At 27.9% G+C, this 26,098-nt stretch overlaps 1 protein-coding gene across 3 annotated transcripts in view; it reads right to left on the bottom strand.

Annotated features, from left to right (window-relative positions):
• Positions 1 to 26,098, bottom strand: part of LOC107436783 (teneurin-m) — a 536,656-nt gene that overhangs the window by 86,863 nt on the left and 423,695 nt on the right. For 2 of the 3 annotated variants that reach the window (XM_043049142.2, XM_071180206.1), the window contains exon 1: positions 7,162 to 7,476. Coding sequence is in view for 1 of the 3 variants with exons in the window: in XM_043049130.2 (XP_042905064.1) it covers positions 21,740 to 22,252 (513 nt within the window). In the remaining 2 variants the exon portion in view is untranslated. Of the gene's footprint in view, positions 1 to 7,161; positions 7,477 to 21,739; positions 22,253 to 26,098 lie in introns of those variants that run through there. The other variant, XM_043049130.2, reaches the window with a different exon arrangement.

Genomic DNA, 26,098 nt, shown 5'->3' with positions numbered 1-26,098 from the left:
TTATATAAGAATATTTTCCCTCTTATAAATATTTTAAAAACTCATATAAAGTTTATAAGGAACGAAAAAAATAAATCAAAGCTATACTTGAAAGATTATTATAATTTTTTTTGAATAAATAAGTGGGAAACTTAGTTGAAACTTTAAAAAAAAAATGATTAAAATATTTCTTCTTCCTCTTTTTCGTAAATTAAGTAAGTTTGAAAAACTGTCTACTGATAATTCAGAAACTTTTTTTTAATGAAAAATGTCGAAATATAATCTTAAGCAAAAAATAAAATCTTAATATTTGATTAGGTACTTAATGACTATTCAAAACTTCTTAACTTTAATAACAACTGCTTTATGATTAATAATTAACAGCTTATTTAATTATATTTATGAAATTTCATGATTATTTTCAAAACTCTATTTTTTTAAACGTACTTTTCAGCTTGAATGCTTGAATTTTTTAGTAAAAGCTCATTGTTTTACACACATAAAGTATTTTACATACATGAAATATTTTTTTATAAAAAAACTATTAAAATATTTTTTTGCATAAAATATTAAAATTTTATTATTTGCATACATAAAAATTTAATTCTGACTCCATACTTGCTATTCATTTTTCAAAGACAATATCGCAAGATAAATTTCATGCAAATAATGCTAAAACCATGAAAACAATTTATTTAAAAATTACGTCTAAATATTTAATTTTAAAGCTTAGAAAAATATATCTTTCAGTGAAAGGTAAAAAAAAAAAAAAAAAAGCATTTGAATTTGCATTGAATTTTCGATTGTGATAAAAATAACGAAAGTAATTGAGTGAATTATATTCATTTTTACGAAGGAAATCAAACGGAAGTGAAGAAAAGTTACCCTGATAAATAAGTAACTATTCACTTTTATACTTACACTAATAAATCTTAGCCATTGACAAATAGTTGGGGTGTTTTTCAACATCCCGTATCAGTTACAAGGAGTTTCTATCAATGTATAAATAAAAATTCTATAATCGGTGGAAAGTGTTAACATATTGGACGATAAGAAGGGTTACTGACCATTTAGAATGCTTGGGAAGAATAAACAAACCGAGATTTCAAGGACCAAAATAAGAGATCAGAAAAAGGGAAACATTAAAACAAATTTTACTGATGAAAAATCACTTTCAAAAGTGTCGCGGGAGGGCGCTCCATATCCTTCATGATTCCTACTGGGGAAAGATAAGCTTTCAAAAAGATTAAAGAGGAGTAGTTCTGAGTGTATTCTTTTCTAATATTGTGAATTGCATCACAATTTTATTCTCGCATTCCTGACACAATGTGTTAGTAAAATGCTGATGATAAACTTTTAGTTTGATACGATCCTTGAAAAACATTGCTTTAAATTGTAAAGATACTGTTATTGTTGCAGTGAAACACATATCAAAACAGTTAAAAATCGTATACATACTTTTTTTAAAAAAATATTTCAAGTAGGTCCACACGTATTTCACGAAATAAAATTTGAATTTTATTTTAATTCAAAAATTAGAACAATTCTTTGTTAAGAAAACTACTTTCTTTTGAAGTTATTGTTTTGAAGTAGCATGGAGAAAAAAATTCTGGTAAAATTACCGTACTGTGTGGTACTGATATTTAAAGTAAAAAGAAACCATGATTCGGACAAATATAAATAAATAAATAGAAAATAAACAGTATTTAAACCATTCATTTGTTAATTTTTCCGTTCATATGGTAATTTTTCCGTTCATATGTTTACCGAAAATTGGTTTTCAAAATTATAGATCTCAGTACCACACTTTAAGTAAAAAATGCAAAACTGAAAAGTAAACTCAATCAAATAAATGGTTTCTACCCCATGCTCTAAGGTATCATAATAAAATTATCACATTTACTAAATTTTATCACACAGTATAAGACCATATTTTATTCTTTATTCAATCAAAACCATTACCAAAGCGCTTTAATAAAAATAACCGAGCTTTTTAGTGTTCCCATAGTGCCAGAAACGGTATATTTTACCATATTCTGGCAGTTTTGACCATATTTTTTTCTCAATGTAGTATTACGATTTGTAATACAAATATATACGAAATGTACGAGAAGTATATTGTTCTTGATTTGACTTGTGGTTGTTTACATAACATAAAATGTAAAAATATATTCTTTAACGAAAAGAAAAAAAAGGTATCAAATTGACTTTTTAAAAGATAATAAATTGACGAAATAATATAATTACGAAAAAGAGCCGTTATCAATTGATTAAGCAATTGTGTTCTATTGATCTCCTACCATATTGTTCTCCCATCACAGGGAAATGTTCGGCAGTAATTCCCCAAATAAGTTCGAAACGGAAGCAGAGTAGACACAAAAGATTTGAGTGCATTTTTGTAATGCAATTGATCGATTTCGCTATCATTCTAACAAAATAGCACTCAAAGTCTTAAACAGCGATTTAAAAGCACTTTAATAACAACAACAAATTAATAAATCTAGAAACAGCATCAATGTATTTTTAAAGCTTGTTTCTTTTCTTCAGAATACGGCAAAAGTATCAGCTAATTTGTTTTATTATCTACTTCACGTGAAAACATAAGGAATATTCATTTTATAAACCTTTTCATTAAAGAAATTATATCTCAACGCTGTTTTTCGAAGCTCTGTCGCCAAGGAAAATGAAAAAGCCGTAGATTAAGTGCCTTACACTTGAAGCAATACGATGATTTTACACTATACACATATATAGTCTAGGCTTCAGGCGAGACAAATTGCTTAAATATTTTAAAATCTACTTAAGTTTTTCAAAAATCGCCAATTTGGCGACATTTTCCCACCTAGATGAAAATTGTCAAAATCACTGCCGTATTCTCAGTTTTTGCAAATTTTCATAAGCCCAATTATTGCAGTATTGGAGTAAGTTTTTAAATATTAAAAAAGTAGACCTCAAACGCTTTTCATTTTCACAAAACTGCGGCTTTTTTCCATTTTGACGTTTTGAGCCATTTTCAAAATAAGCGTAGACAGCGCTGGTTTTTGATTAACTAAACTTGACTCAACAACTATGAGTAACAGTTGCAAACTCACAGCATTTATGAAAAAAGCATATTATTAGCAAAAAAGCATCATTTCATATTACGACGGAGCCTTCGAAAAACAGCCTTTAATTACATGCATAAATGAGATGGTTCAAAACGTAATCATAAATTTGGTTCAAAACGATAGCTTGAAAAAGTAATTTCTATAACAGCAATCAACAGCACTTAAATTTCATTTAATTTTTTACGCTTTTCAATTATTCTAACTAGCTGTCAAAGCCATTAGATTTTTAGAAACAGTTTTGGTTATATCGCATTTCTTTTGCCTCTGTAATATTCACGTTTGTGTTCAGATCACTACATATTTTCGCGATAATACTAAATTGCTTAATAATAATAAAATATAACTGCTCTTTTTAAGTTATTTTTTATACCTCATGCGCTATTTCATATATTTAGCAATAATTTATTACTTTGTATTTTACATCATCCATTTAAAAGTAAAATTTTATCAGCATTTTAACACTGTAAAAAAATTTGGATTAAATTATGGCATAAAATATCGACCTTTTGGGTGCCCATCCGTAAAATCTATTTTACCGCAAAAACCATTTTTTCCGTAAAATATTATACTGTAATTTTTGCAGCAATATTTTTTCTTCAGTGGGATTCAGTGATTTCCCTGCAATTATACGGGAAGTAGTACGGTAAGTATTTTTATCGCAATTTGATTCGAATTTTTTTACAGTCTACAACTCTTACAGTTATTTAACGTTCTCTAGTAAGATTATAATAATTAATGATAATTTTTTATTTTGCTTTTTTTTTATCACGTTTTTTCTAAATTACATATTTTTTTTCTAGTGCACGTTAGTCAATTTTCCAGCATAATAAGTCAATTAAGGTTATAGTTTACTTTCCTCCCTGTCGAAATTTTTTAAAACTGCAGCATTTTTTATAAAATATAACAATGCAGAAGCTAGTTATTTGTTTTTAAATTATAGTCTACTTTAGGGGAAAAAGAAAAATTAATTGTTTCACTCGTGATTAATTATTCACAAGTATCACATATATATATTCTACTCTACGTATTAGTTATTTATCTTACTCACTTTTAAAACAACTATTCTTCCCTTCTATTTATTTAGATAAAGTGACAAAAATGTTACAACACAATTTCTAAGTTTCATAGCTATTGCTTCCTGAAATATCCAGGAAAAAAACCCAACCCTTTTCAACAATTCCCGTTGAATCATTCTTCCAAAACCTTATTACGGCTTCTCCACTTAGAGCAAATACAAGAGAGTGGTTCGATGGGTATAGAAAGGCTCTTAACAAATACCCAAGAGACGTGGGAAAAATGTTACTTCAAAGAGCTGATTAGCTATGTGTTGTTTCGTCAAATGACAAAACAAACGCAATTTTCGCGGTTGCTGTGTCAGATAAAGCACTTGACGCATTCCAAACCTTTTGTCTCCATTCAATATTTGGATATTGAATAAGTATTTTTGCTTACTTCTTAATCGATTTGTGTGAAGTGCTTTTGTTTAATGCCGCAGTGATTGCTTTCTTTTAATTTAAGTGACGTTGCGTTATTTATTTAGCAATATCAATTTGAAGTTAAGTAAACGGAGAGTATAAATAGGGCCAGTTATATTTTTTTAAACTTAAGACACATATTTAGGACTATTGTGTTGGAATTAAATATAGTTAAATCATAAAAATAATCATATTTTTCTTTTACACTTAAGAAGCATTATTAAATTATATATTTAGGATTATCAATTGAAAATTAAGTATAGGGTAATCAGAAAATACTGTTACTTATTCTTCTTTAATGAACGAGACGAATCAAATTATTTAATTAAAAATATTAATTTGAAATTAACATAATTTTGTCCATAAAATAACGATAGTTGTTTGGTATTAATCGCTAAAAAATTAAAGGAGAAAAATACCACCTGAAATGTCAAATATATTTAACCCTAATTATGGGAAAAATATTTTTCTAAAAAAAAAAGCTATTTTTTTAAAGTGTTATTTAGTGTTCTTTAGCAATTAGAAAAGATAAAAAATAACAACGAAGAAGCAAATAAGTTATTTAACTTAAAATAATTTCAAAATTGCTTTAACAATGTTTATTTTTAAGAAAATCTACTTGTTTTAAAATTTCATCGTAATTTTTATTAGTAATTTTAATTTGCATATATTTAAGTTACATGTATGCTAACGAAATTTGACTGTTTGTAACACAAATGTTCATTCAATTTGCAAGGAAAAATACAATAAATAGTTTCAATCTTTTTACGCAATAAATTAATGAGGGAAAGGTAATTTGCTTAATTTTTAGTTACAGCCCATCGCTACGAATAACCATTCAAATAACCCATCGCTACAGAAATACCCATAAATCTATTTATTAAACAAGTAATGGGAAAAAATATTCTTATTTCACGGCGAAGGCACTTATATTTTTTATTACATTTTCCTATCATCTCCTGTTACACAAATGTAACTACGGGAAATGTAATAAATGTTAATATTTTCGATCTTTTTACATTGCAATAAATAAGGGAAAAGCGATTTGCATAATGTTTAGTTACATTTATAATAACCTACTGCTACATAAATGCCGAATTATGCTATATTAAATGCATAACAAGAAAATATGTAAACATTTACGAAGTGAAAAGTGATAAGTGATAAGCTTTATTTTTAGCAACATTTCCCAACATCTTATCGTAACATAAAAGTACCTAGCATTATTTATTAAGTATGAAATGGAAAATATATAAATATTTTCGATATCTTTTCAATGTAATAATTTGTTATATTTTCCAACAACTTAATTTGCTTTTCATTCACCGTTTTCTGAATCAAAGTTTAAATTGAATTTTTCCAAATTGTTATCTAGTGAATAACAAATTCTTCTGCAGCTTAGCAATGTTTCTCTTTTGTTTTTTGATTTTTAATTCTGCATATTATACATACAACTGGTGTAGCAAACACCAGAGATATTAATTTTTTTAAACACAAATGGAGAACTTAGAGCAGTTTATTTAAAATAGCATTAAGGAATACGTTTTTCCCTTTTAGGTAACTACAAAAACTAAAGGAAAACACTGCTTTTGTTTAATATTTGTATTTATATCAATTTCAGAAAGAAAGAAAAATTCATAATCAACTTAGCATCGTGATTGTATGGGTGTATATTACATACAACTGGTGTAGCGTTTAATAGAGATATGAATTTCTCCAACGCAGATGGAGAACTTAAAGCAGTTTATTTAAAACAACATTAAAGAATACGTTTTTCCTTTTTAGACAACTAGAAAAACTAAATGAAAATACTGTTTTTGTGCAATATTTGTACTTTATATCAACTTCAGAAAACATATTACATTTCATATTCAACTTTAGACAGAATCAATCGTATGCAAAACTCCTGATCGTATTCAGTTTTAAATATTCTAACTGATATGAATTTTTAAAAAAAATTAATCATTGGAATTATTTCAAAATGAATTTATTGCTTAGAATTGAAAATCAGATTAAAAAATTTATTTAAAATATTTACTTTAAGAAATGAGTTAAGAAAATTTTAATTTTAAAATGTTCGTTCAGTCGCTACCTGCAAATATATTTCAGATCTAAAATATATTTTAAATAACAAATTTGAGTTTTTTGATACACATCGAGGAAAAAATTCACGATCATTTATTAAATAATTATTATTTATATAAAACATAAAACTCTTGCTATAATTTTCATTTTTAAAATAGAGTAATCAGCAGAAATATTAAAAAATTTATGTATAAAACTATTATTTTCTTCATAAATTGCTGTATTGCTATACTTAAATTACAACAGAGTTTTCAATAACCGTCAATAAATTATTTCAAATTACTAGTAATCATAAGGAATTTTATGTATTTTAAGCAAATGGAAATACATATTTCTATTGAAAAAAAAATTATATCCTGTACTTTCCATGCATTATAATTATAAAAATAAAAAAAAAACATTAAAAAAAAATAAATAAAAAAAAATCCAATACTAAATTATTGATAAATAATAAAACTGCACAAAAACATAACCAATTTCTCCAATTAAACATAAAAAACTCCAAATTCTCTTACCTTTATCATTATTTGATAGTGATATTCAACAAAACATAAAAATGAAACTTTTTGACGAAATGCTTGTAGTTTCAAGATTTAAATCCTGCCAAATAGTTTATCACATCCAGCAGTAACAACAAACACCATTTAAAACACAACGAAGAACAATTTAAAACAATAAGTAAAAGATGTACTATGTGAATTAAGAAAAGTCCTTCTACATCCCGTTCGATCGTTTGCAGTTATCGAATAAACAATATATTCCAAAGAGACCGAGATAGGGATGCAGGAGCCTCACTATCAGTTGGTTGCCTTCTCGTTCGCAGATGCGGAACTGAAAGGAGAAGTAAACGGGAATTTAGTTCCGCGGTTTCACGGATAGGTGGCGCTATCGGTATTTCATTTTCTATTTTTTCTTTTCTTTCTACCTTTTCTTGGAGGGAACAAATTCCTCCAAGGGGTTTGTGTGTTGCTACAAAATGTTTTAAGGATAATTTGCTTTTAAGTGGTTTTTTTATGTGATATTTATTTCTTCATAAAAAATGTACGCTGCAGAATAATTTTGGCATTTGTTTGTAAGGATAGCAACATACAAATGTACGTTAAAAATGATCCGTGTTTGTTTATGTAGATATACTATTTTAGATTGCTTTTATTTTGTTTTATTTCATTCGAAAAAAAATGAACAAATAAAATTGGATTTTATTGTGATTTAGCTGTGTTTTTATTGATTATGTATTTATTGTTAAAAATTAAAACAAAACAGTGATAATGTAAAAATTTAAAATTATAGTTTTTATTATGCCATTTAATTACTTTTTTTTGTTCCAAAGAATTTATAGCAACTTAAAAACAAGAGGATCAATAAAATGAAGTAGTACCTGTGCTATATGTAAATATTTTAAAGCTGTATATTATTTGTATTTCTTTAACAAAAATTTTAAAGAAGTTGCTGTTACCTTTCATAAATGTAAATAAATTTTTATCGTTTTTAAATATTTAAAAAAAAATACAATCATAATAGATGTTCTTCACATCATTGCTTTTTTTTTTTTTTTTCCTTTTCGAAATTTTACTTTTTCTTAAAGAAGTTGCTATTAGCAACGAAATTTTATGGACTATAAATATTAAAAAAAATTATTAATAATTATCGTCTTAACACCGTTGTTTTCCTTGGTGAAAGCTAAATTGAACTTTTCTTTAACGAAGTTGCTGCTACCTATTATTTAAATAAATACATTTTATTGACTACAAATGATTACTATTGACTATTAGAATTATGCAATTAAAAAAACATAAATCGTAAGTCATGTTTTTTTGCTCCGTTGTTTTCTGTCTTGAACTTTACAACTTTTTTACTCAAATGTAAACAATTTTTTATGATTAATTTTCTTCATCATAGTAAGCTATTTTACGGTAGTTGCTTCAGAGTTACATTATTTGGACCCAGTTCTAATTGGTTTTGTGGCGCATCCACCGAAAACTTCTGTAATCGAACAGAAAATAGTGATTTGATTGGAAAAACTCATTTTGATGCAATTTTGAGGATCAAATTAAATACATTTAGTTTTCCTTCCAGTGGTAAAAATCATTCACCAATACTTTCACCAAAACACAATTTTAATTGCCAAATTTACAATTTTATCGCAATTGGCGAGGTGGCGAATGCTTAGAGCTAGCCCTGCATATATATATGATATATATATATATAGTCCAGTCATATTGATTGACCACCTGTCAAAAGCCAGNTGTTAACCAATTAATTTCTCTTGAAACTAAATTTTCTTTAAAGATAATGTTTAAATAAATGAAATTTTATCGGTTCTAGCTGCTAAAAAATTGTGATTAGGATATTTTTACACTGTTATTCTCATTCTTAGATATTAATTGCACACATAGCTTTTCTTTGAAGGAATTGCTGCTATTAACTTTTAATTTAAAGGAATGTTAATGACTATAAATATTTAAAAAAAAAACATTAATATTGTCAAGTATTAATTTTCTTCAAGCATTATTAATGATCAAACAATAAAAACACTAATAATTTTTTTTTGCTTCGTTTCGAGAAGGTTTAAAACTAATATTAAATTTTACGAAACGAAGTTTTTCATACCTACTATTGATATAACTGATTTCTTTCACAATTACTATTTTTTCAAAACGACACAAATTTTAATAATGATCTCGTTGCATACCGTTTTTTTTCCGTTCGGGAATGAGGATACATATTTCTTTATAGAAGTTGCTATTACTTTCTCTTTGTAAATTATATATTGAATTTCTATTGATTAAAACAAATATTAATAGTAATCTCATCCTACGTGGTTGGTGTCGTTTAACACTAAAGTTAAATTTTTTATAAATAAGTTGCTATTACCTCCCTTATAAATGTAATTTTTTATTGACTTTTGTTATTAAAAAAAAAACAATAATAATGACTTTCTCCTCTTTATTTCTTCCCTTCGTGAACATTAAATACTAAGCTTGACTTTTTTTAAGGAGGTCGCAGTTACCTACTATGATTTCATAACTAAATTTATTTTATAAAATGCTTGTTAACAATCAAACAAAATACATATTAAGTTCAAATATTTTGTTTTAATTTAAATGATAATAATAATAAAATGGTGAAATCCTTTTTCCTTATCATAATTAGAACAGAAATTAATTATACTTAAATATATTAAATTATATCATATTTAAAGGATCGTTTTTCAAAAAATCTATAATTAACACGTAAAATACACACTGAAGCCAAATATTTCGTAATAATTTAAATGCAGATCTATGAAGATAAATAAAATTATATCTGACAAAGGTTGGAGACAATTTTTGAGCCTTATTTTAATAATACACACGTTGCATTATTTCTAGTTTTATTTGAAAATAAAATTCCATCGAATTGTTTGAAAATAGAATTCGATTGTAGATCTAAAGAGTAAATATCTTCTACAAGTTGTATTATTTTTAGAATCATTTTATGTTTGCATAGTTCTAAAATAAGAAATAAATAAACAAATTGACTGTATTGTAAAATTTTCCACTTAAATTATGTTTATTCATGTTTCAAGTACTTAAAGTAATTCAAACATAATTTTACATTTTCAAATGTTAAGAATCATCATTCATATGTAAGACGGATGATAAAATACACATTTGGTTGAATTAGTTTAATGTTTTCTCATAAAGCACACTCGTTTATATTAAGATGCGAAACTTGGCACGTAAAACTCCTTAAATTAACGGTATTTTCGCGACCTGAAAGCTCAAATGACTTTCTTAATGGTAGAAATGTGCAAGTAAGAAAATTTGTTGAAATTAATTTGCAATTAAGTTACTCAAAACGTAGATATTCTCATTCTTGAATTATACTAATTTGATTTTAGGTAATTCGAAACGTCGATGTCCCTAGTTTAGTAGTTTTATATACACAATTTCAAACATTAGAACGAAAACAGTACCCTTCGAACTGTTATTCGCTTCTGCATATTAATTTCCTTTTCAAATTTTGAGAATTTTTTTATAATTTTCGAACAAGTTATTTCATTGTTCACTTCTCTATATTATATTGTATTGCATTGTATTATATTACATTATATTGAATTATTTGAATTATATAATATTATATAATATTACACTATATTACATTAAATTGTATTGTATTGTATTGTATTGTATTGCATTATCTTATCTTACCTTATATTATATTATACTGTAATTACCCTTTTTTAAATTTATGGTTATCATTGAACAATATTTAATTTTGAAAATATTAACCTGAAAATTCAGTAAATCAAGCCTTAGGGCAAACGAGCATAGATCATGGAATTTTTTTTTATTGAATTAACTCGCGCTTGTGTTACACGGGGAGGAAAACTTCTAAAATCAATCTTTATTAGTTAAACGGTAAGGGTATTCTCTCCCATAGCTCATTTACCATTGAGGATATATTACGGCAGCTCTGTAATCGATGCGAGCCGGGAGCAGAATTCGAATCAACCAGCCATCTCTGGGATCCGAACGTGGGTCGCCTCATTAGAAAGCAGAGTGCTCTGTCTCCTGAACCATCATGGCTCAATGTTTATTTATTTATTTTATTTTATAATCGTCGTTGTAAAAAGTCGATCCAATTTTAGGTTTACGACTATTAATGTTCTACTCCGTAGCCTTGTAATATTGAACCCCATCCATAAGACAAGGGGCTCTTACATCAAGCAGTGGGAGAAATTTTGCCTTCGTGGAGGACTTTTGTTGGAACTAACCCGCATTTGCGTTACATGGAGAGGAAAACCATGAAAATCGCCCACGGTTAGCCAGACGGCAAGGGGACTCTAACCATCAGGATATTTTACGTCACCACTGTGGTCAGTTCGAGCCGGGTGCAGAATTCATAACGACCAGCTGTCGCTGGGATAAGAACCCAGTACACCTCATTGAAAGGCGAACGCTCTATTCCATGAGCCACCACGGTTCAATGTCTATATTTTCGCCGAATTTTATTATCTGAATCCTATTTTGTCTAAGTTAGAATATATTACTTTGGTACTGAGATTCTACTTCAGATGGTAACTCCCAACACTTTTAAATTTAATAAACAACTCATTAATTTCAATAAATGAAGTTTTTACCCCTTCAATTTATATTTTCAAAAGCATACAAAATACGTTACTTCAATGTAATGCTAATATAGCTGTTGCCTGTTGCTTTCTATCAATTTATGTATTAAAATTTGGTCGAAAAAAAGGATGAAATATATTTTTGTCAAAAGATAGCACCCCGGTTGCACAGGTGGTTTAAGACGTCGCTCTCACAGCTTGTTGGAGAGCTGGAGGTAATGAGTTTGATTTTGAGAGACGACAAAACCAGCAGGAATACGCAGCAAGCTGCATGTTAAAACTGTCGTGACTGAAAGTCCTTTCGTTGGTTGTGGTATGGAAGTTTGGAGAGAGGGGTACTAGCTCAGGCGATGTCCACGTCGTCTGACTAGGGTCAAAACTACGCGGAAATACTACCATGGCCGTAACACCACGGCCAGTGTCCTTAAAATGGAGGTAGGTAATTGACAGTGGTTGAGTGATGTGATATGCTTCCAAAAACATAAATTTTACGCAGAATTTTGACCACTGCACTGTATAGGATGTATTACTCAAAATACTCCCTATGTTTGATGTTTTATGAATTACTTGTGCAAGTGCATTAGAGATATACAACCCACAATCATCCGTTCAAGATTATCCATGCAATTAGAATAACACTAGACTCAAAATTTTGGAGTAAGTAACAAAAAAAAAAAAAAAGGTTCCAAAAGGGTTGGGCGTTGATTACTTAAAATTTTCTAAAGCAAACTTTTTTTGAGTATTAGGAGTGAAACGAAATAAGTTTCTTTATGTAAACAAAACATTGGAGACAACATTTAGCAAACATTTAAATAAAACATATAAGGGGATAGCACATTATTTTGCACACTTTATGAAGCCTGAAAGAATGTTGAAGAGGACCAATGATCAACTGCATAGTGACTAATAGTGTAATCATTCCTTAATCGTGTAAATTAATATGGAACAAATCATTGGTATATCGAATAATTGTAAATTGATTAATTGTACATTACCGTAGTGTAATGTAAAAACATTTTGAGTAAAAAACTATAATTCTGGTATTAAAACTAAAATATACGGTATTTAAACCCTTAATATGTTAACGGTTTCCATTCATATGGCAATAGTTTTGTAATGGGTCAAAATTATAGTTCTTATTACCACCATTTATTAAAAATTACATGACAGAAAAGCAAGTTTAACCGAATAATTTTTGCTACACCTTAGGGTCATTATAAAATTAATAAATTTTACCTCATTTACCAAAGTTTATCACACATTGTGAAAATATTTTATTGCTAATTTTATAATGACCTTAAGGTCATTATAAAATTAATAAATTTTACCACATTTACCAAAGTTTATCACACATTGTGAAAATATTTTATTGCTAATTTTATCAAAATCATTAACAAAGCGTTCGCGTCTTCGGAAAAATTACTGAGCATTTTGATGTTCTTATACAGCCAGAAACGCGGTAAATTTTATCATATTTTAGTAGCTTTCAGTGCGGAAATTGTTTAAAATTTATATTTGAACGCATGTTTTACCACGTTTACTGGAAATTATTATTTTAAAAATTAAAGTTCTTATAACGACACAGTTAGTAAAAAATTGAAGTGTAAATTCAATCGAAAAAATGGCTTTTATGTCATGCGCAGCTATCCTGATCAACAAATTTCACTATATTTACCAAATTTTAATGCATATTATTAAACAATATTTTTTTGTTAATTTTACCAAAATCATTATTATACCAATTCGGTAAGAATTACCGTGTTTTTTTTATGTTTCAATAGATTACGGATTGAAAGTTTTATCAAATTTTGGTAGTTTAAAAAGTCATTTTTCTCAGCGTAGTGTAGGTGTAACAATAATAAATGAAAATATTCTTTGCTTTCATCCACTTTAAAAACGTAGATTTTTTTTTCTATTTTATTTTAGCCACGTCTTTTCCTAAAATCACATTTGAGGCAGGTTATGAACTCTACAAAAAGTGTGTGGTCTTTATAAAGCTATAGCAAAGAATATAGAAGGTATGTATATTCTTTGTACGTGTATTCTTTCGCTACATGTCCCTATGTTTATTCTTCGACCATAGTGCACAAGTAGTTGAATTCTTAGAATTAATTATCCGGTATGGTTAATTGTCAGACAACTGAATGATGTTTTGTATCTCAGTTGCGCTTAATATGGAATCTTTATAATCTCTCATACCTTCTGTGACATTCGTCACAAGATAAAAATACCCCGACAACTATCTCGTTGTTTACATCAACCTCTCTCCCAATAATGGCTTCACATATTTTAGCGTCATGTCGCACTTGTTGATGCAGGATAAGTTTTTCTTTGTTTTTTAAAAGCATTCTTAAGATTTCATAACTCTCAAATGTTTCTCATAGAAAACGACACTTGTAATCGGCGAATTCGAATTCTTTTCCAAACTCTTTACTTATCTTTTTTGTTAACAGTTTTTCAAGAAGGATTCACATGATGCAGTTTAAAGTGTTTAACACTTTCACTTGAGTTTAACGTGTTCACTGCTTGAAAATATCATGTAATTTATAATCACACGAGATTTATGGTTTGAGAATTTGATTTTATAATATTTGCTTTTGAAGATTGTACGAATTTAAATTAGTGACACCGATTTTTTAGGTAGTCACTCTGGTAAGTGTTCGAAATACAATCATTATTTAGTCATGACATCACTATTTTTTTTCCAATTCAAATTTAGTCTTCAAAATAATCTAATTTTTTTTGTGTATTTATTTAGTTACATTTATTAATATCTTACAGAAAGCAATGCAGTTTACTGACATTTTCTCAAAAAAAAAATAATATAGAAATTCACCAAATTTTGAATGCCAGGAAAATGACTGGAAGGCAAAGAAAATGACATATTAGCTTAGAAATTAAGAAAACAGTCATTTTAAGCTAAAAGTAAGTAACTCAACTTAAGAAACTCATAAAGACAAAGTTGAAAAGTTAATTTTAACTTTTTATGAAAATAAATTCCAAAAACAATTATTGTGAACAATTGGAGCAAATTTTTAAGTATAATAAAAGTGAGAGAGCAAACGCACACAATGGGATAGTTTTTAATTTTACTACATTTTAATTTGCAAAGAAACAGTTAAACGAAAGAAAACAAAAAAATTTAGTAAAATTTCATTAATCTTGAAGCCTTTATAAGAAGCAAAATGCCTGGAAGATATTGGGTAAAGTACAGACATTTTTGAAATGATGATATTCTTAGAAATTTTGACACAGTCTTTTTTCCCGGGCCACTTAAAGAGATTAGCAGCCTGTAAACCAGCTCGAATAATAAAGTTAACTTTATTATCTTTATGAACGACTTCAAAAACTTCTACAATGAAAATGATAATCTCATTAATTTTTCTGATTTCAGCATTTAAAATAGGTATTACTATAAGTTAGTTTAAAAATCAGTTCATTTACCTAGAAATCATTCATTTTCGAATTGAGCAGCCACCCAACTACTAACTTTAATTGTTTCAGAATCAGCTTTAATAAGTTCATGCTCAGTCGAATATGATTCATTATTAAAATGAAGAGTTGGTACTGTGGTACGAAAATTTCAGCCGTAGAGCGAACCAATGTGAAAGTCACATTTAATACTGGCAGTTACAGCTTATTTTATTAAAGATGAGGTTAGTTAAAATCTTTTTTCTAGAAGATTCATAGACCCCTTGAAGGGAATGTTTTTTTTTCCTTCAATAAATTTATCGACTGTTTCAATAATTGAAGTCTCAACTTCTTTATTTATTAAATTACATTTTTTTTCAACAACAAAAATTAAAATTTTCATATTTGGTATGTTTCCACCAAAAGCTACACTTTTTTAAGCAGAACGTTTCATAACCGCCCCAACACCATCCGGTGCACTCTTTCCATGGCGCGGTTCTGTAAAATGTCCGGATGATACGTTAGGCAAAATTAGAGGAAACAAATTTTTTTTAAAGACTTTAAAAGATTACAATTTGTTTTATTTCTGTATTATGTTGAAAGCGAATCATTCGCTAAATATATTTTCTTTAAGCTTTTACTCTGTGGAACATTGCTTAAAATATTTTCTACATATGTGCCCAGATAGCACACGAGTCATTTCTTAGAAATTCTAATAGAGTTGAAAATGAAGAACTTGTGGTCTTTTTCGCTGGTGTTAGATATAATAAATCCTGCGCGTACAGTAAATTGTGTTTTTCTACCTCCAAAGTGTACTGCTTGTGTTTTTGATGCATATTTGATATTATAGTTTTCACTGAAATCAATGTAAATTAAAATCGATTGCGTGGAAAGTTTTTATTTTAATTTACTGGTGAATTGAAATTGATTCTGTATTCTGGCAATATGATTCAGATGTTCTATCAGTATACTTTTCTCTCTTTCACTCAACTTTGCGATTGGCTTTACAACTCCTTTTTTTCTACTGAGCATACCTTAAATTTCTTTTATATTTTTCTTTTTCAAGGAGCTCTCTGTCATTTTTAATACTCCCATACCGTTTCATCTCGGCTTCTCGCTTTCTTTCTCAGTTTATTTTTCCTTAACTGTTTTTAGGCCCCGTGTTTTAAAATAACCTAGTAAAATTAATTCCATAATAATTGACATCAATTTTTTTTTATTATATCATTTAAATTTAAAATATTTCAAAGCATTTTATTTTACAACTTTATTACACTCTTTAATTTGTACACCGAGGCAGAGTTTAAAGACTGAGATAGAATTAAATTGTACAGTGATGTTTTTAGCTTATTCTTTATATTTCAACTATCTATGTTTTGAAAAAAAATTACCTAAATCCTTTGCGTTATATGGATCATGAATTGTTTAAATAAATTCTTTTATCCACTGAAGAAAGAATCTCAAATGTTTTTGTTGTTGATATATAGAGAATAAAATTAAGTATAATAATCAATCATTAAATAAATAAATAACTTTGATTAAATTCAAGCATATCACAATCTTACATAAACTGGGTATTAGGTAAATATTTTTTCCCCTCTATACATATGGCTGCCATATTGGCATTCATAAGCCAGAAAAATGGCAGACAAGATAATGATTTGCCATTTTACAACATTTAACTTTACTTTAATTTAACATTTCGGCCTAAGATGTTTACTTTCCGCAGAAAACAACAGGATTTCCTGAAATAACTCAGATAAATCTATGTAGTTTATGTAATTAATGATTTCAAGAAGACAAGAAAAGGATGACAAAAAAAACCAACTCACCTTGTAAAATTTTTTGAAATAGATTTTGAACCAGAAAGTTGGTTCTTTATTCCTGCAATAAGACTTGTTCTGATAGGATGGTATTCTAATCAATCTCTTAACCTAAGATATTGATTGCTGGCGCTATCTATTTCGGTTATAAATTACTAAAAAAAAAAAGTGGCCAGGAAAATGACTCATTTTCATGTGACAAACAAATCATTGGCAGAAAAAATTATCTTCAACAAAGTGCTTGGAAATAATACCCTCGGCATGTATTCCAGAAATGCTTACAACGGTTGAGATAAAAAAAAATTGGATATTTTAAAATTTATGGGAAGTTTTGAAGCTATCTATTATTGGAAATATTACTGGCGACATACCAGGAAAATGACATTTTGAAATTCAATTAATTAAAATTTTTAAATATACAAAACAGTCAATGCTAATGCAAAGCCATTTTAAAATGCTAACAGCAATACTATTCTTTTTTTAAAGTTCTTTTAGTTGTATAGTTTTAGGTCTTGGAGCAAAAGACTGTCAATTGTATTTCGTGAGAATCACCCACAAACTATATATATAATCTTAAAATGAAGAATTATCTGGGCTTCAGAACAGAAAAATAATTTAAATAGTTTAAAAGTTATTATATATTTTTGAAAATTGCAAATTTGACAATATTTTTCCACCTAAATGAAAATTATCAAAATCACTGCCGTATTCTCAGTTTTCGCAAATTTTTATGAGCCCAAATAATGCAGCATTGGAGTAAGTTTTTCAATATTCAAAAATTTGACTACAAAAGCTTTTCACTTTTACAAAATTGTGGCTCTTCTCCATACTGATGTTTCGTGCCATTTTTCAAAATAAGTGTAGACAGCTGTAGCTTTAGAGAGGCTAAACTTGACATAACAGTCCTGATTAACAGTTAAAAACTTACAACAGTTATAAAAAGCATATTATTCGTTGAAAAGCACCATTTCATATTAGGATGGAGTCTTCGAAAAACAGCCTTAGACTGTAGGCTTTATCTGATACCATAAGTGGTGTATGTACCAATGAGGTGACACGAAGCCGTAAGACCAAATGGCCACCGAAAGCGGTTACTAGAGAAATATCTCCAACTTAAAGTATGGTTAGTGATAAAAATATTAGCATAACTCGAAAATATTAAAATATTTAAATTAAAAATTGCTTTATCTAATATTTACTTTTTAAGTTATAGTTAAGATGAAAAACACTTCTTATTAAACAATTTTTAAAATGTTTTGAAAATTTATGATTTCACATAATTTTAAACAAAAAATAACAACAAAAATAATATTTAAATAATTGCCATACAAATCATGAACTTACAATTTAATAAATGCTAATGGGAGTAAGTTAATCGGAAATTTAATGTAATTTCTCATTTAATTCTTAATATAAGTCATTTGTTAAGCTGCTTATATAAAAAGATCACAATTCTTATCAATGTTTTCGTCTATTAATGCTTGCGTAATAATCGCATTAAACTTATTTTAATATTTTACGAACTGTCATTAAACGAACATAGCGAACTAGTAATTGTGAATAAAAGTAAATTTTACATCATTTAAAAACCATTAAATCTTGTTTATTCTTTTAAACTCCTCTAGAAACTTTCATTTTTAAAATTAAAACAGATCAAGTAGTTATGAATGATGCTTATTTTTCGAAGAATACAAGCTAAGCTATTTTAAAATTATGCTCTCTACCTACTTATAATAAATAATTGCTTACATTTATTGAGAAATGATAAAATATTTTTCCAAAATACTTCTTGGAAGACAACAATAATAAGAACAAAGATTATTAAATCAATATTAAGATGAAAGTACTTTTACGTTGATAAAATAAGGTTTTTTGAAATTAATAGTTGTGTTGCAAAGTACTTATTAGAATAAATGCACGAATGTGGTTGGATTTTTTTTTTCAATTTGATCTGAAGTTTCAGAACGTGTAAAAAAAATTAATCTTTAAACTCAATAGATAAATAAAGGGTAAAAAGGTTTTTTACGTATTACTAGATTATAGCTATTATTAAATTCTTTTCTACGATTGTTTGTCTCCTTTATTTAAAAGATAATAATTTTTTGTCTGGTAAATGATTTAAGCTATTGCCTTCAAATTCAATTATTTGTTCTACTTAAGTTTAAAATTTTAGTTTTGAAATTTTTTTTTAAAGATTATTATACAGTTTTATTTAATTAGGAAATAATGGTTGCTATATTTTCATATTTTCTAATTATATTAAAATTATTGCTCCTTTTCAGGAATAAAAATGCCTAATTCCATTTTTTCTAATAAAGAAATTTACCATTATGAGTTTTTTGTTAAGTATTTTTGTCTATACTATTTTCTAAACTCAATTTACCGAAAATGTTTTCTTTAAATCTTATTTCAATTTATTGGAAAGAACTTTTATTTCATTTGCAAGATATCTTTAATGTAAAATTATTTGAAGTGTTAATATTAATAGAATTATTTGACACTTAATGTTTTCAAAGAATATATTGCGGAAAAAAATCAGCGCATTATTTTTTAAAAATTAAGGATCATTTATTTTTTAACTTTAAAAATTAATTTTAAGAAATGTCTGATTGATTGGCAGTTAAAAAAATAATATTTCCAGTTTCTTTTATGCTTTATTCAATTATACCTTTATCTTTAGTTTTATCTATTTTAATTAACTTAATAAACTTTGATTAAAAGATGCTATTTTTACTTAAATAATTTGGTAGTTTAAAAAACATTGTAAGCGATTATGTCTAAAATATATATAATGCCTCGCAACTTATGTTTAAAATAAAATATTAATCTTTAAAATTAGAATGGCAAAATATTATCAGATTATTAATTTTATCTATGTATTTATAAGCTTATTTTATATGCTTCAATAAACTTATTTACCTTTGCTTAGTTGTAATTGTCAAATTTTAAAGTTGTACATTTTTTGAAAGTTGATTTGCACTTTAAATTCAACGCGTATATTAAAATTTTCATTCAGATATGTACGAAAATTGAAAAAAAAAGTAACAATATATGTATGTAAATCTGTGTTTTTGTCTCTTTTACTTAAAAAAAAATGTTTTTAATTATTTTAATGCTTTTTTTCTTTAGAATTTATTAACATTTTTATGCAGACGTTAATGCAAAACGCAAATGTCTATATTTGCTTTTCTATAAATTAAATATATTTAATTATTAGTACTGCGTATTTTATTGCTGCGTATAAAGGAATTTATCCTTTAAGTCACCTTTTAATCACAAGTGTAATAAATATATGCTTATGAAGTGTAATAAATATATACTAATAAATTTATTAAACTTTTAGTAAACAAAAATTTCTGTCAATATAGATGAGAGAAAAATATACGTTGCACTATTTTATTGTAGAAATATGCATGCATTGCGTTAAAAAATAAAAAGACCACCCAGAATAACTTTTGATCTAATGATCAGATCTTCATTCTCCGAGACTCATTTTTCAAGGAGGTAACGTCAAATATGCTAATTAATTAGTTCAAACGATATTTTAAGTTACGAAATCAAACACAAAAAACATATCCATCTCAATTTTGATCCTCTTCAAAGGGATTGCTCCCCTTCTTTGATAGCTCGAAGACCCGTGTGGGAAATTGAGTATTTCCTGGTGGAACAGTTTAACGAGTATCGATACCGCGTACAATTTGCACCCACCCCTTTTAGTGATGAAAAAACATAATCACTTTCGTAATCTAAAGTATTAAATTTGCAGGAATTGGGAGTAGAAAACATCAAAAGGTGTTTTTTTCTTTCCAGGAGGAAAGAGAGGAGATTAAAGAAGCTAATTAGAAGCACCTCCATGCTTCAATCTGCTACAGAACATGTTTTGATGTTCTGTATACCCTTATATTCCTTATTTGTGATTTGCAAGTATTTCATTGTCTTAATTTTTGATAAGGAGTCCAGAAATATGTATTAAGGGTGGTCTTAGCGAAATACCTCGTATGCACATTAAAGCACATGCAGTTAAAGACAACATGTTTTATTTAGGAACTATCTATTTACCTACGTATATAACATTGTTCCAGTTTCTTGGCTCCTCCTTTATACTCTCTACCCGAAGCCCTTTCCGTAAGGGAATTTTCAGATAGAATACTTTAGTGTAGGTAGAAACACTTTCGTTCAAAAGTATGGAAGCTTTTTTATAGTTGTGCAGTAAATTATAGATGTTGATAGACATTGCATGTTTTAGTTAAAACCATAAAAATATATCTCCTTGAAAAATATATCGGTCGATGTATCTATAAAAAAATATGTTAACCCATTAACTTAAAAAACTTCGTTATAGCGGATGTTTCTTCACAAATTTAAAATAGATGCATGTTATTTTTTAAGGCTTCCAAAATATTTTTTTTTATGTCCTTAAAAAATATTGAATGCTTTTACTAGTATTACTAGTATTAATTTGTAAATTAAAATATGTTTTTACTAGTATTAATTTGTAAATTAAAATATGTTTTTACTAGTATTAATTTGCAAATTAAAATAAATGGTTTGTGCGTTATGCAGACAACAGCTAATTAAATTATGTTTATAGTAGGTTCACTGTCCCGGCTATTAACATATCTTTTGCGTACGCCTTTCAAAGTGTCAATAATAATTTAACTTTGCGCATTATACTGAAACTTTCACCCTAATTATGAATAAATGTATATTTTTGTGCTGAATTTAGTCAAATTCAGATTTTCTTACTTCTTTCTTTCTGTTGATCACTTCTGGTAGATGCTGCGGCCAGTGCCATTTCCGATCCCGTGCAAGTAGTGGCATCTGAATGATTCTCGACGTCATTATCGTCATCATCATCCCCATCTTCATCATCATCTCCATCCTCCTCTTCGGATGAGGATGAAGGCAGGGATGCTCCGGAGGACTCCGATTCCGAACTCAGTCCCGCGGGGTGCCTCGCAGTCCCCCTGTACAACTGTTGCTGCTGACGCCGTTGCCTAGCAACTCGGGGGATGGTCGATGTGGTCGCAGTGACTGGAGGGGGCTGGTTAGAGGGGTGCAGAGACGAGTAATGTCGTTTGGCGTTCGAACTAAGGAGTTGGCCCCACGACCCAAACTTGGCAGGGGGGTTGAATCCTCCTCTGTCGCCCCTCGCGTCGTCGTTTTCGTCGTTATCTGCAGTCTCTGTAGAGTAACGAATGACATCCGGCGTAACGTCTTTTGACTTTCGTTTGGCATACACATCTGACTTTTCAGGACCTGAAAAGAAAGATAAACATTATAGTTTTAAAGGCAGATACATACTTGAAGATCTGAAAAACAAAGGAAGTAAAATTTGTTCCCGAACAAAGATAACATATTTCAAGGAGTTTTAAGAGGAAGAGACTATCAAAACTGTGTTAAATAATTTCAAGTTTATCTTGCGTGGAGTTATTTTAGACAAATTTTTCATCTTTGTTGAAAATAACAAGTATATTACCACATTCATTATTAAAGTAATTTTTTAAAAATTTAACGACGGGATGTTACGAAGCGAAAGAGTGAAATCAGTGAACATCGATATTATCCGGTAAATGTCGATATTCAGATAGTTGCTTTTATAAATGCTTGAAAAAATTCATTAGATTTTCTTTTTTTCTCCACCTCTTACTTGAATGATATCATTAAGCAAGCACCGATGGAAAACATTACTTAAGATTCTTATTTTTCATTTAAATTAGTAAATGTCGATAGAATTTAAATGAGTAAATGTCGATAGAAATGCACCAATAGAAAATCTTATGTAACAGTCTCATTTTTTATTTAAATCAGTAAATGTCGATATTCGCCATGCACTGATGTTAATCTTATATAACATTCTTATTTTTTATTTAAATCATTAAATGTCGATATTCAGCCAATGGAAAATTTTATATAACATTCTTATTGTTCATTTAAATCAGTAAATGTTGATATTGGATGATGAGAAATCTTATATAACATTTCTATTTTTTATTTAAACCAGAAAATCTCGATATTCAGCTTACAATGATGGAAAATCTTATATAACATTTCTATTTTTCATTTAAACCAGTTAATGTCGATATTCAGCATGCACTGATGAACAAATTGTAAGCAAAAAACTAATGTAAGCGGACACTTTTCATTCAGTGTTCACTGCTGAATATCGATATTTTCCAGCGTAGAAGCGAAATAATGATACCAATGATGAAATGTATAAATAATTAAATATGTGGTTTTTGGGCAATATATTTCGGACAATTTTAAAATAATGTAATGGTTATTCAAGAAGTTATATAAGAAATTTGTTTTCAGATCTTTAGTTTTAGGTATGAAAGTCGGTAAAATTTAAAGTTGTTTCTGTATAAGTAAACATTATTAAAGTTTAATTGTTTAAAATTTCGGTTGTTCTTTCAGAATGAATTTCAAATTTAAAACAACTAAATAGTTTGCTGAATCATTGAAAAGGTCATGGATTGCAGATTGACACAACAGATGACTCAGGTTTGTATATTGACCACGCGTCTTGTGAAATAGTATACTTTTCCTACATCTAAGGGAATTCATTTTCGAGGTCAGTTTGATTATTGCAGTCAAACTGAACGTGGGAGGCTTTCCTCCTCCTGTAATGCAAATGCGCAAAATTGTCGTACTTCCTCACGAAAATCTTACTTTCCTTCAGAAAGTGAATACTGTACAAATATATGCTTTTTCCTTCCTTTTTTTGAGTTAAAATTTTTAAAGATACCAAGTAGTATAACAGCTTAAATGATAAAATTAACTCAATTCGCATAAGATATGATGTATTATTAATAAAACTGATTTGAAAGATGTAGTTTTGCTTGAAACTTATTACTTTTAATACTTTTTATATAAACCTTTATCAGTAAAAAGATAAATATTGATTTAAATTATATTCAGAAAGTATAATACAAATTGAAAAGTGTTTATTTGTTGCAAATTCAAAAATCAATTACTTTAAAATCTAATGAGCTTAATATTAATTAAGCGAAGTTGTGGAAGTTATAAATAATTGCTTAATATTCCTTAAATATACACATTAGAATTGAAAAGTTTAAATCGTTAAATATTTGTGGAGATACTTTTTAAACAAAATGTAAAACAGAAATTATTATTTTTAGGATATTGCGTACGAATTTCTCGATGATTCGAACAATCAAGTCAAATTTTATTTTGCATGACAGATTTCTACAAATATTTCATTAGAATGTTGATATAAAACCATTTTTCAGTATAAATTTCAAATTATAATTGTTGATTTGGAATAACATTTCACTTGAGGTAATTCAAATTAAACATTGATAAACAGAAGATATAGATTAAGATTAAATTATTTCTCCTAAAAGTGACGTAAAATGATTATTTATTGAGCATAAAGAACTGAATATTAGCTTATATCAAACAATAGAAGCGAGTGACTATTTTATATTTTCTGATGTTAAATCATTATAATTAATAAATCAAATAGTTAAACTTTTGATTACTTTTAAAATTATTTTATTAATTCGACTCTCAGAAAATTTGTTGAATGTTGAACCATAACATCGGTTTCTTGATTCATTTAATTTCTCTGCAACTTCAAAGATGTAAGTTGAACCATGTGCCCAGTTCAAGCTGAACTATGATACTGTGCAATCCATTTTAACATAACAGTGTTTCAGGATTTGAGGGAACACCAAATAAACACGATAATTTTTATCGAAATGCTTTGGTAATGAATAATTAGGTATTATTAATAATTATGTATTATTAATAATTAGGTAAAATTAATAATTAGGTATGGTTTTATTACCATGTTGTTTGATAGTAAATGTGATAAAATGTTGCAATTTTTTCATGATATCTTTAGAGTATGACATAAAAACCATTCATTCAGTTAAATGTACTTTTCAGTTTTGTATTTTTACTAAATGCGCGTTATTACGAGCCATAATTGTAATTATTAAGATAAGAACGAAAAAATTAACAAATGAATGATTTAAATACCGTAAATTTTATTTTTATTATCAGAATTACGGTCCTTACCATTCAACGACGATAATTTTACCAGAATTCCTCTTTTCTGGTTCTCATTTCTTTTCGGCAACGGAACCCTAAATAATCAACTCTCTTTCAGCGGAACCCCAACTTTATAAGTAGTTTTTTAAGGTAATTGTGTTAGTTTTAAGTGTGTTAGTTCAATTATTTTACTTTGATTGTTTTGCTTTAAAAACGTGATAGGAAATGCTAATTCAATATTTAATAAATAAAAGTTTGTTCCTTTCTTAATTTATTCAATATATTGTTATGAAAAATATTTTTTTTTCTTTAAAAAAATGTAATTTCTTTTGTTTGCATTTTGCTTGAAATAATTTCATAAAGTCAACCGAAAAATTGAATAAGGTATGAATTATAGGTTGAATTTAAGTATAATCAGAGGTTTCAAAACCCATCACTGGTTTTAAAAAGAACTACTTCACTCTTCTTCGGAATAATATGGTTGCACGGAGCACCATTTGGGAACCACTGTTCTAGATTACTCTTAAATTTTTACCTTATTTTTACCATCATAAAACTTAAAAAATAAAAAAGAATAAACAAATATAAGAAAATGAATTTCCAACACCTGTACGATATTGCTTCGATTTTGGCGTAACATGGTCTTAAAAGCTTTTTTTTCTTCATTTGAATAGTTCAAAAAAGTTTTCGGAAAACTCTTAGAATTTTCTAAAATCCAGACGGGCAATAACCATACCGGGCATCATTTCAACTCAGCATGACAAACTCCACGGGCGTCGAACCAGTAGCCCTCCATCTCAATATTCCTTCAATTCAAAACACTAATTTCCGGAGAACTAGAATAACATCTTTTGATACCCAAAAACTCTCTCACATAAATGAAATAAAGAACAGAAAAGAACAAGAACTCTTGAAATATGCAATGGACACAAAACCCCGGCGTGGGGTAGGTCTGAAGTATCACTCCAAAACTTTTGAGCCATGAAAGACGGGACAAAAAAAATCGTAATCCTTGTCGGGCCATAATACACTTTGGCTCAACATATTTGCCCCTAAAGATTTCAGATGGATAAGGAGAAATATGAA

The sequence above is a fragment of the Parasteatoda tepidariorum genome, chromosome 4, assembly GCF_043381705.1.
Source record: "Parasteatoda tepidariorum isolate YZ-2023 chromosome 4, CAS_Ptep_4.0, whole genome shotgun sequence".
NCBI lineage: Eukaryota > Metazoa > Arthropoda > Arachnida > Araneae > Theridiidae > Parasteatoda > Parasteatoda tepidariorum.
Note: the sequence above shows the minus strand (reverse complement) of the source record. Positions and strands in the feature narration are given on the sequence as shown.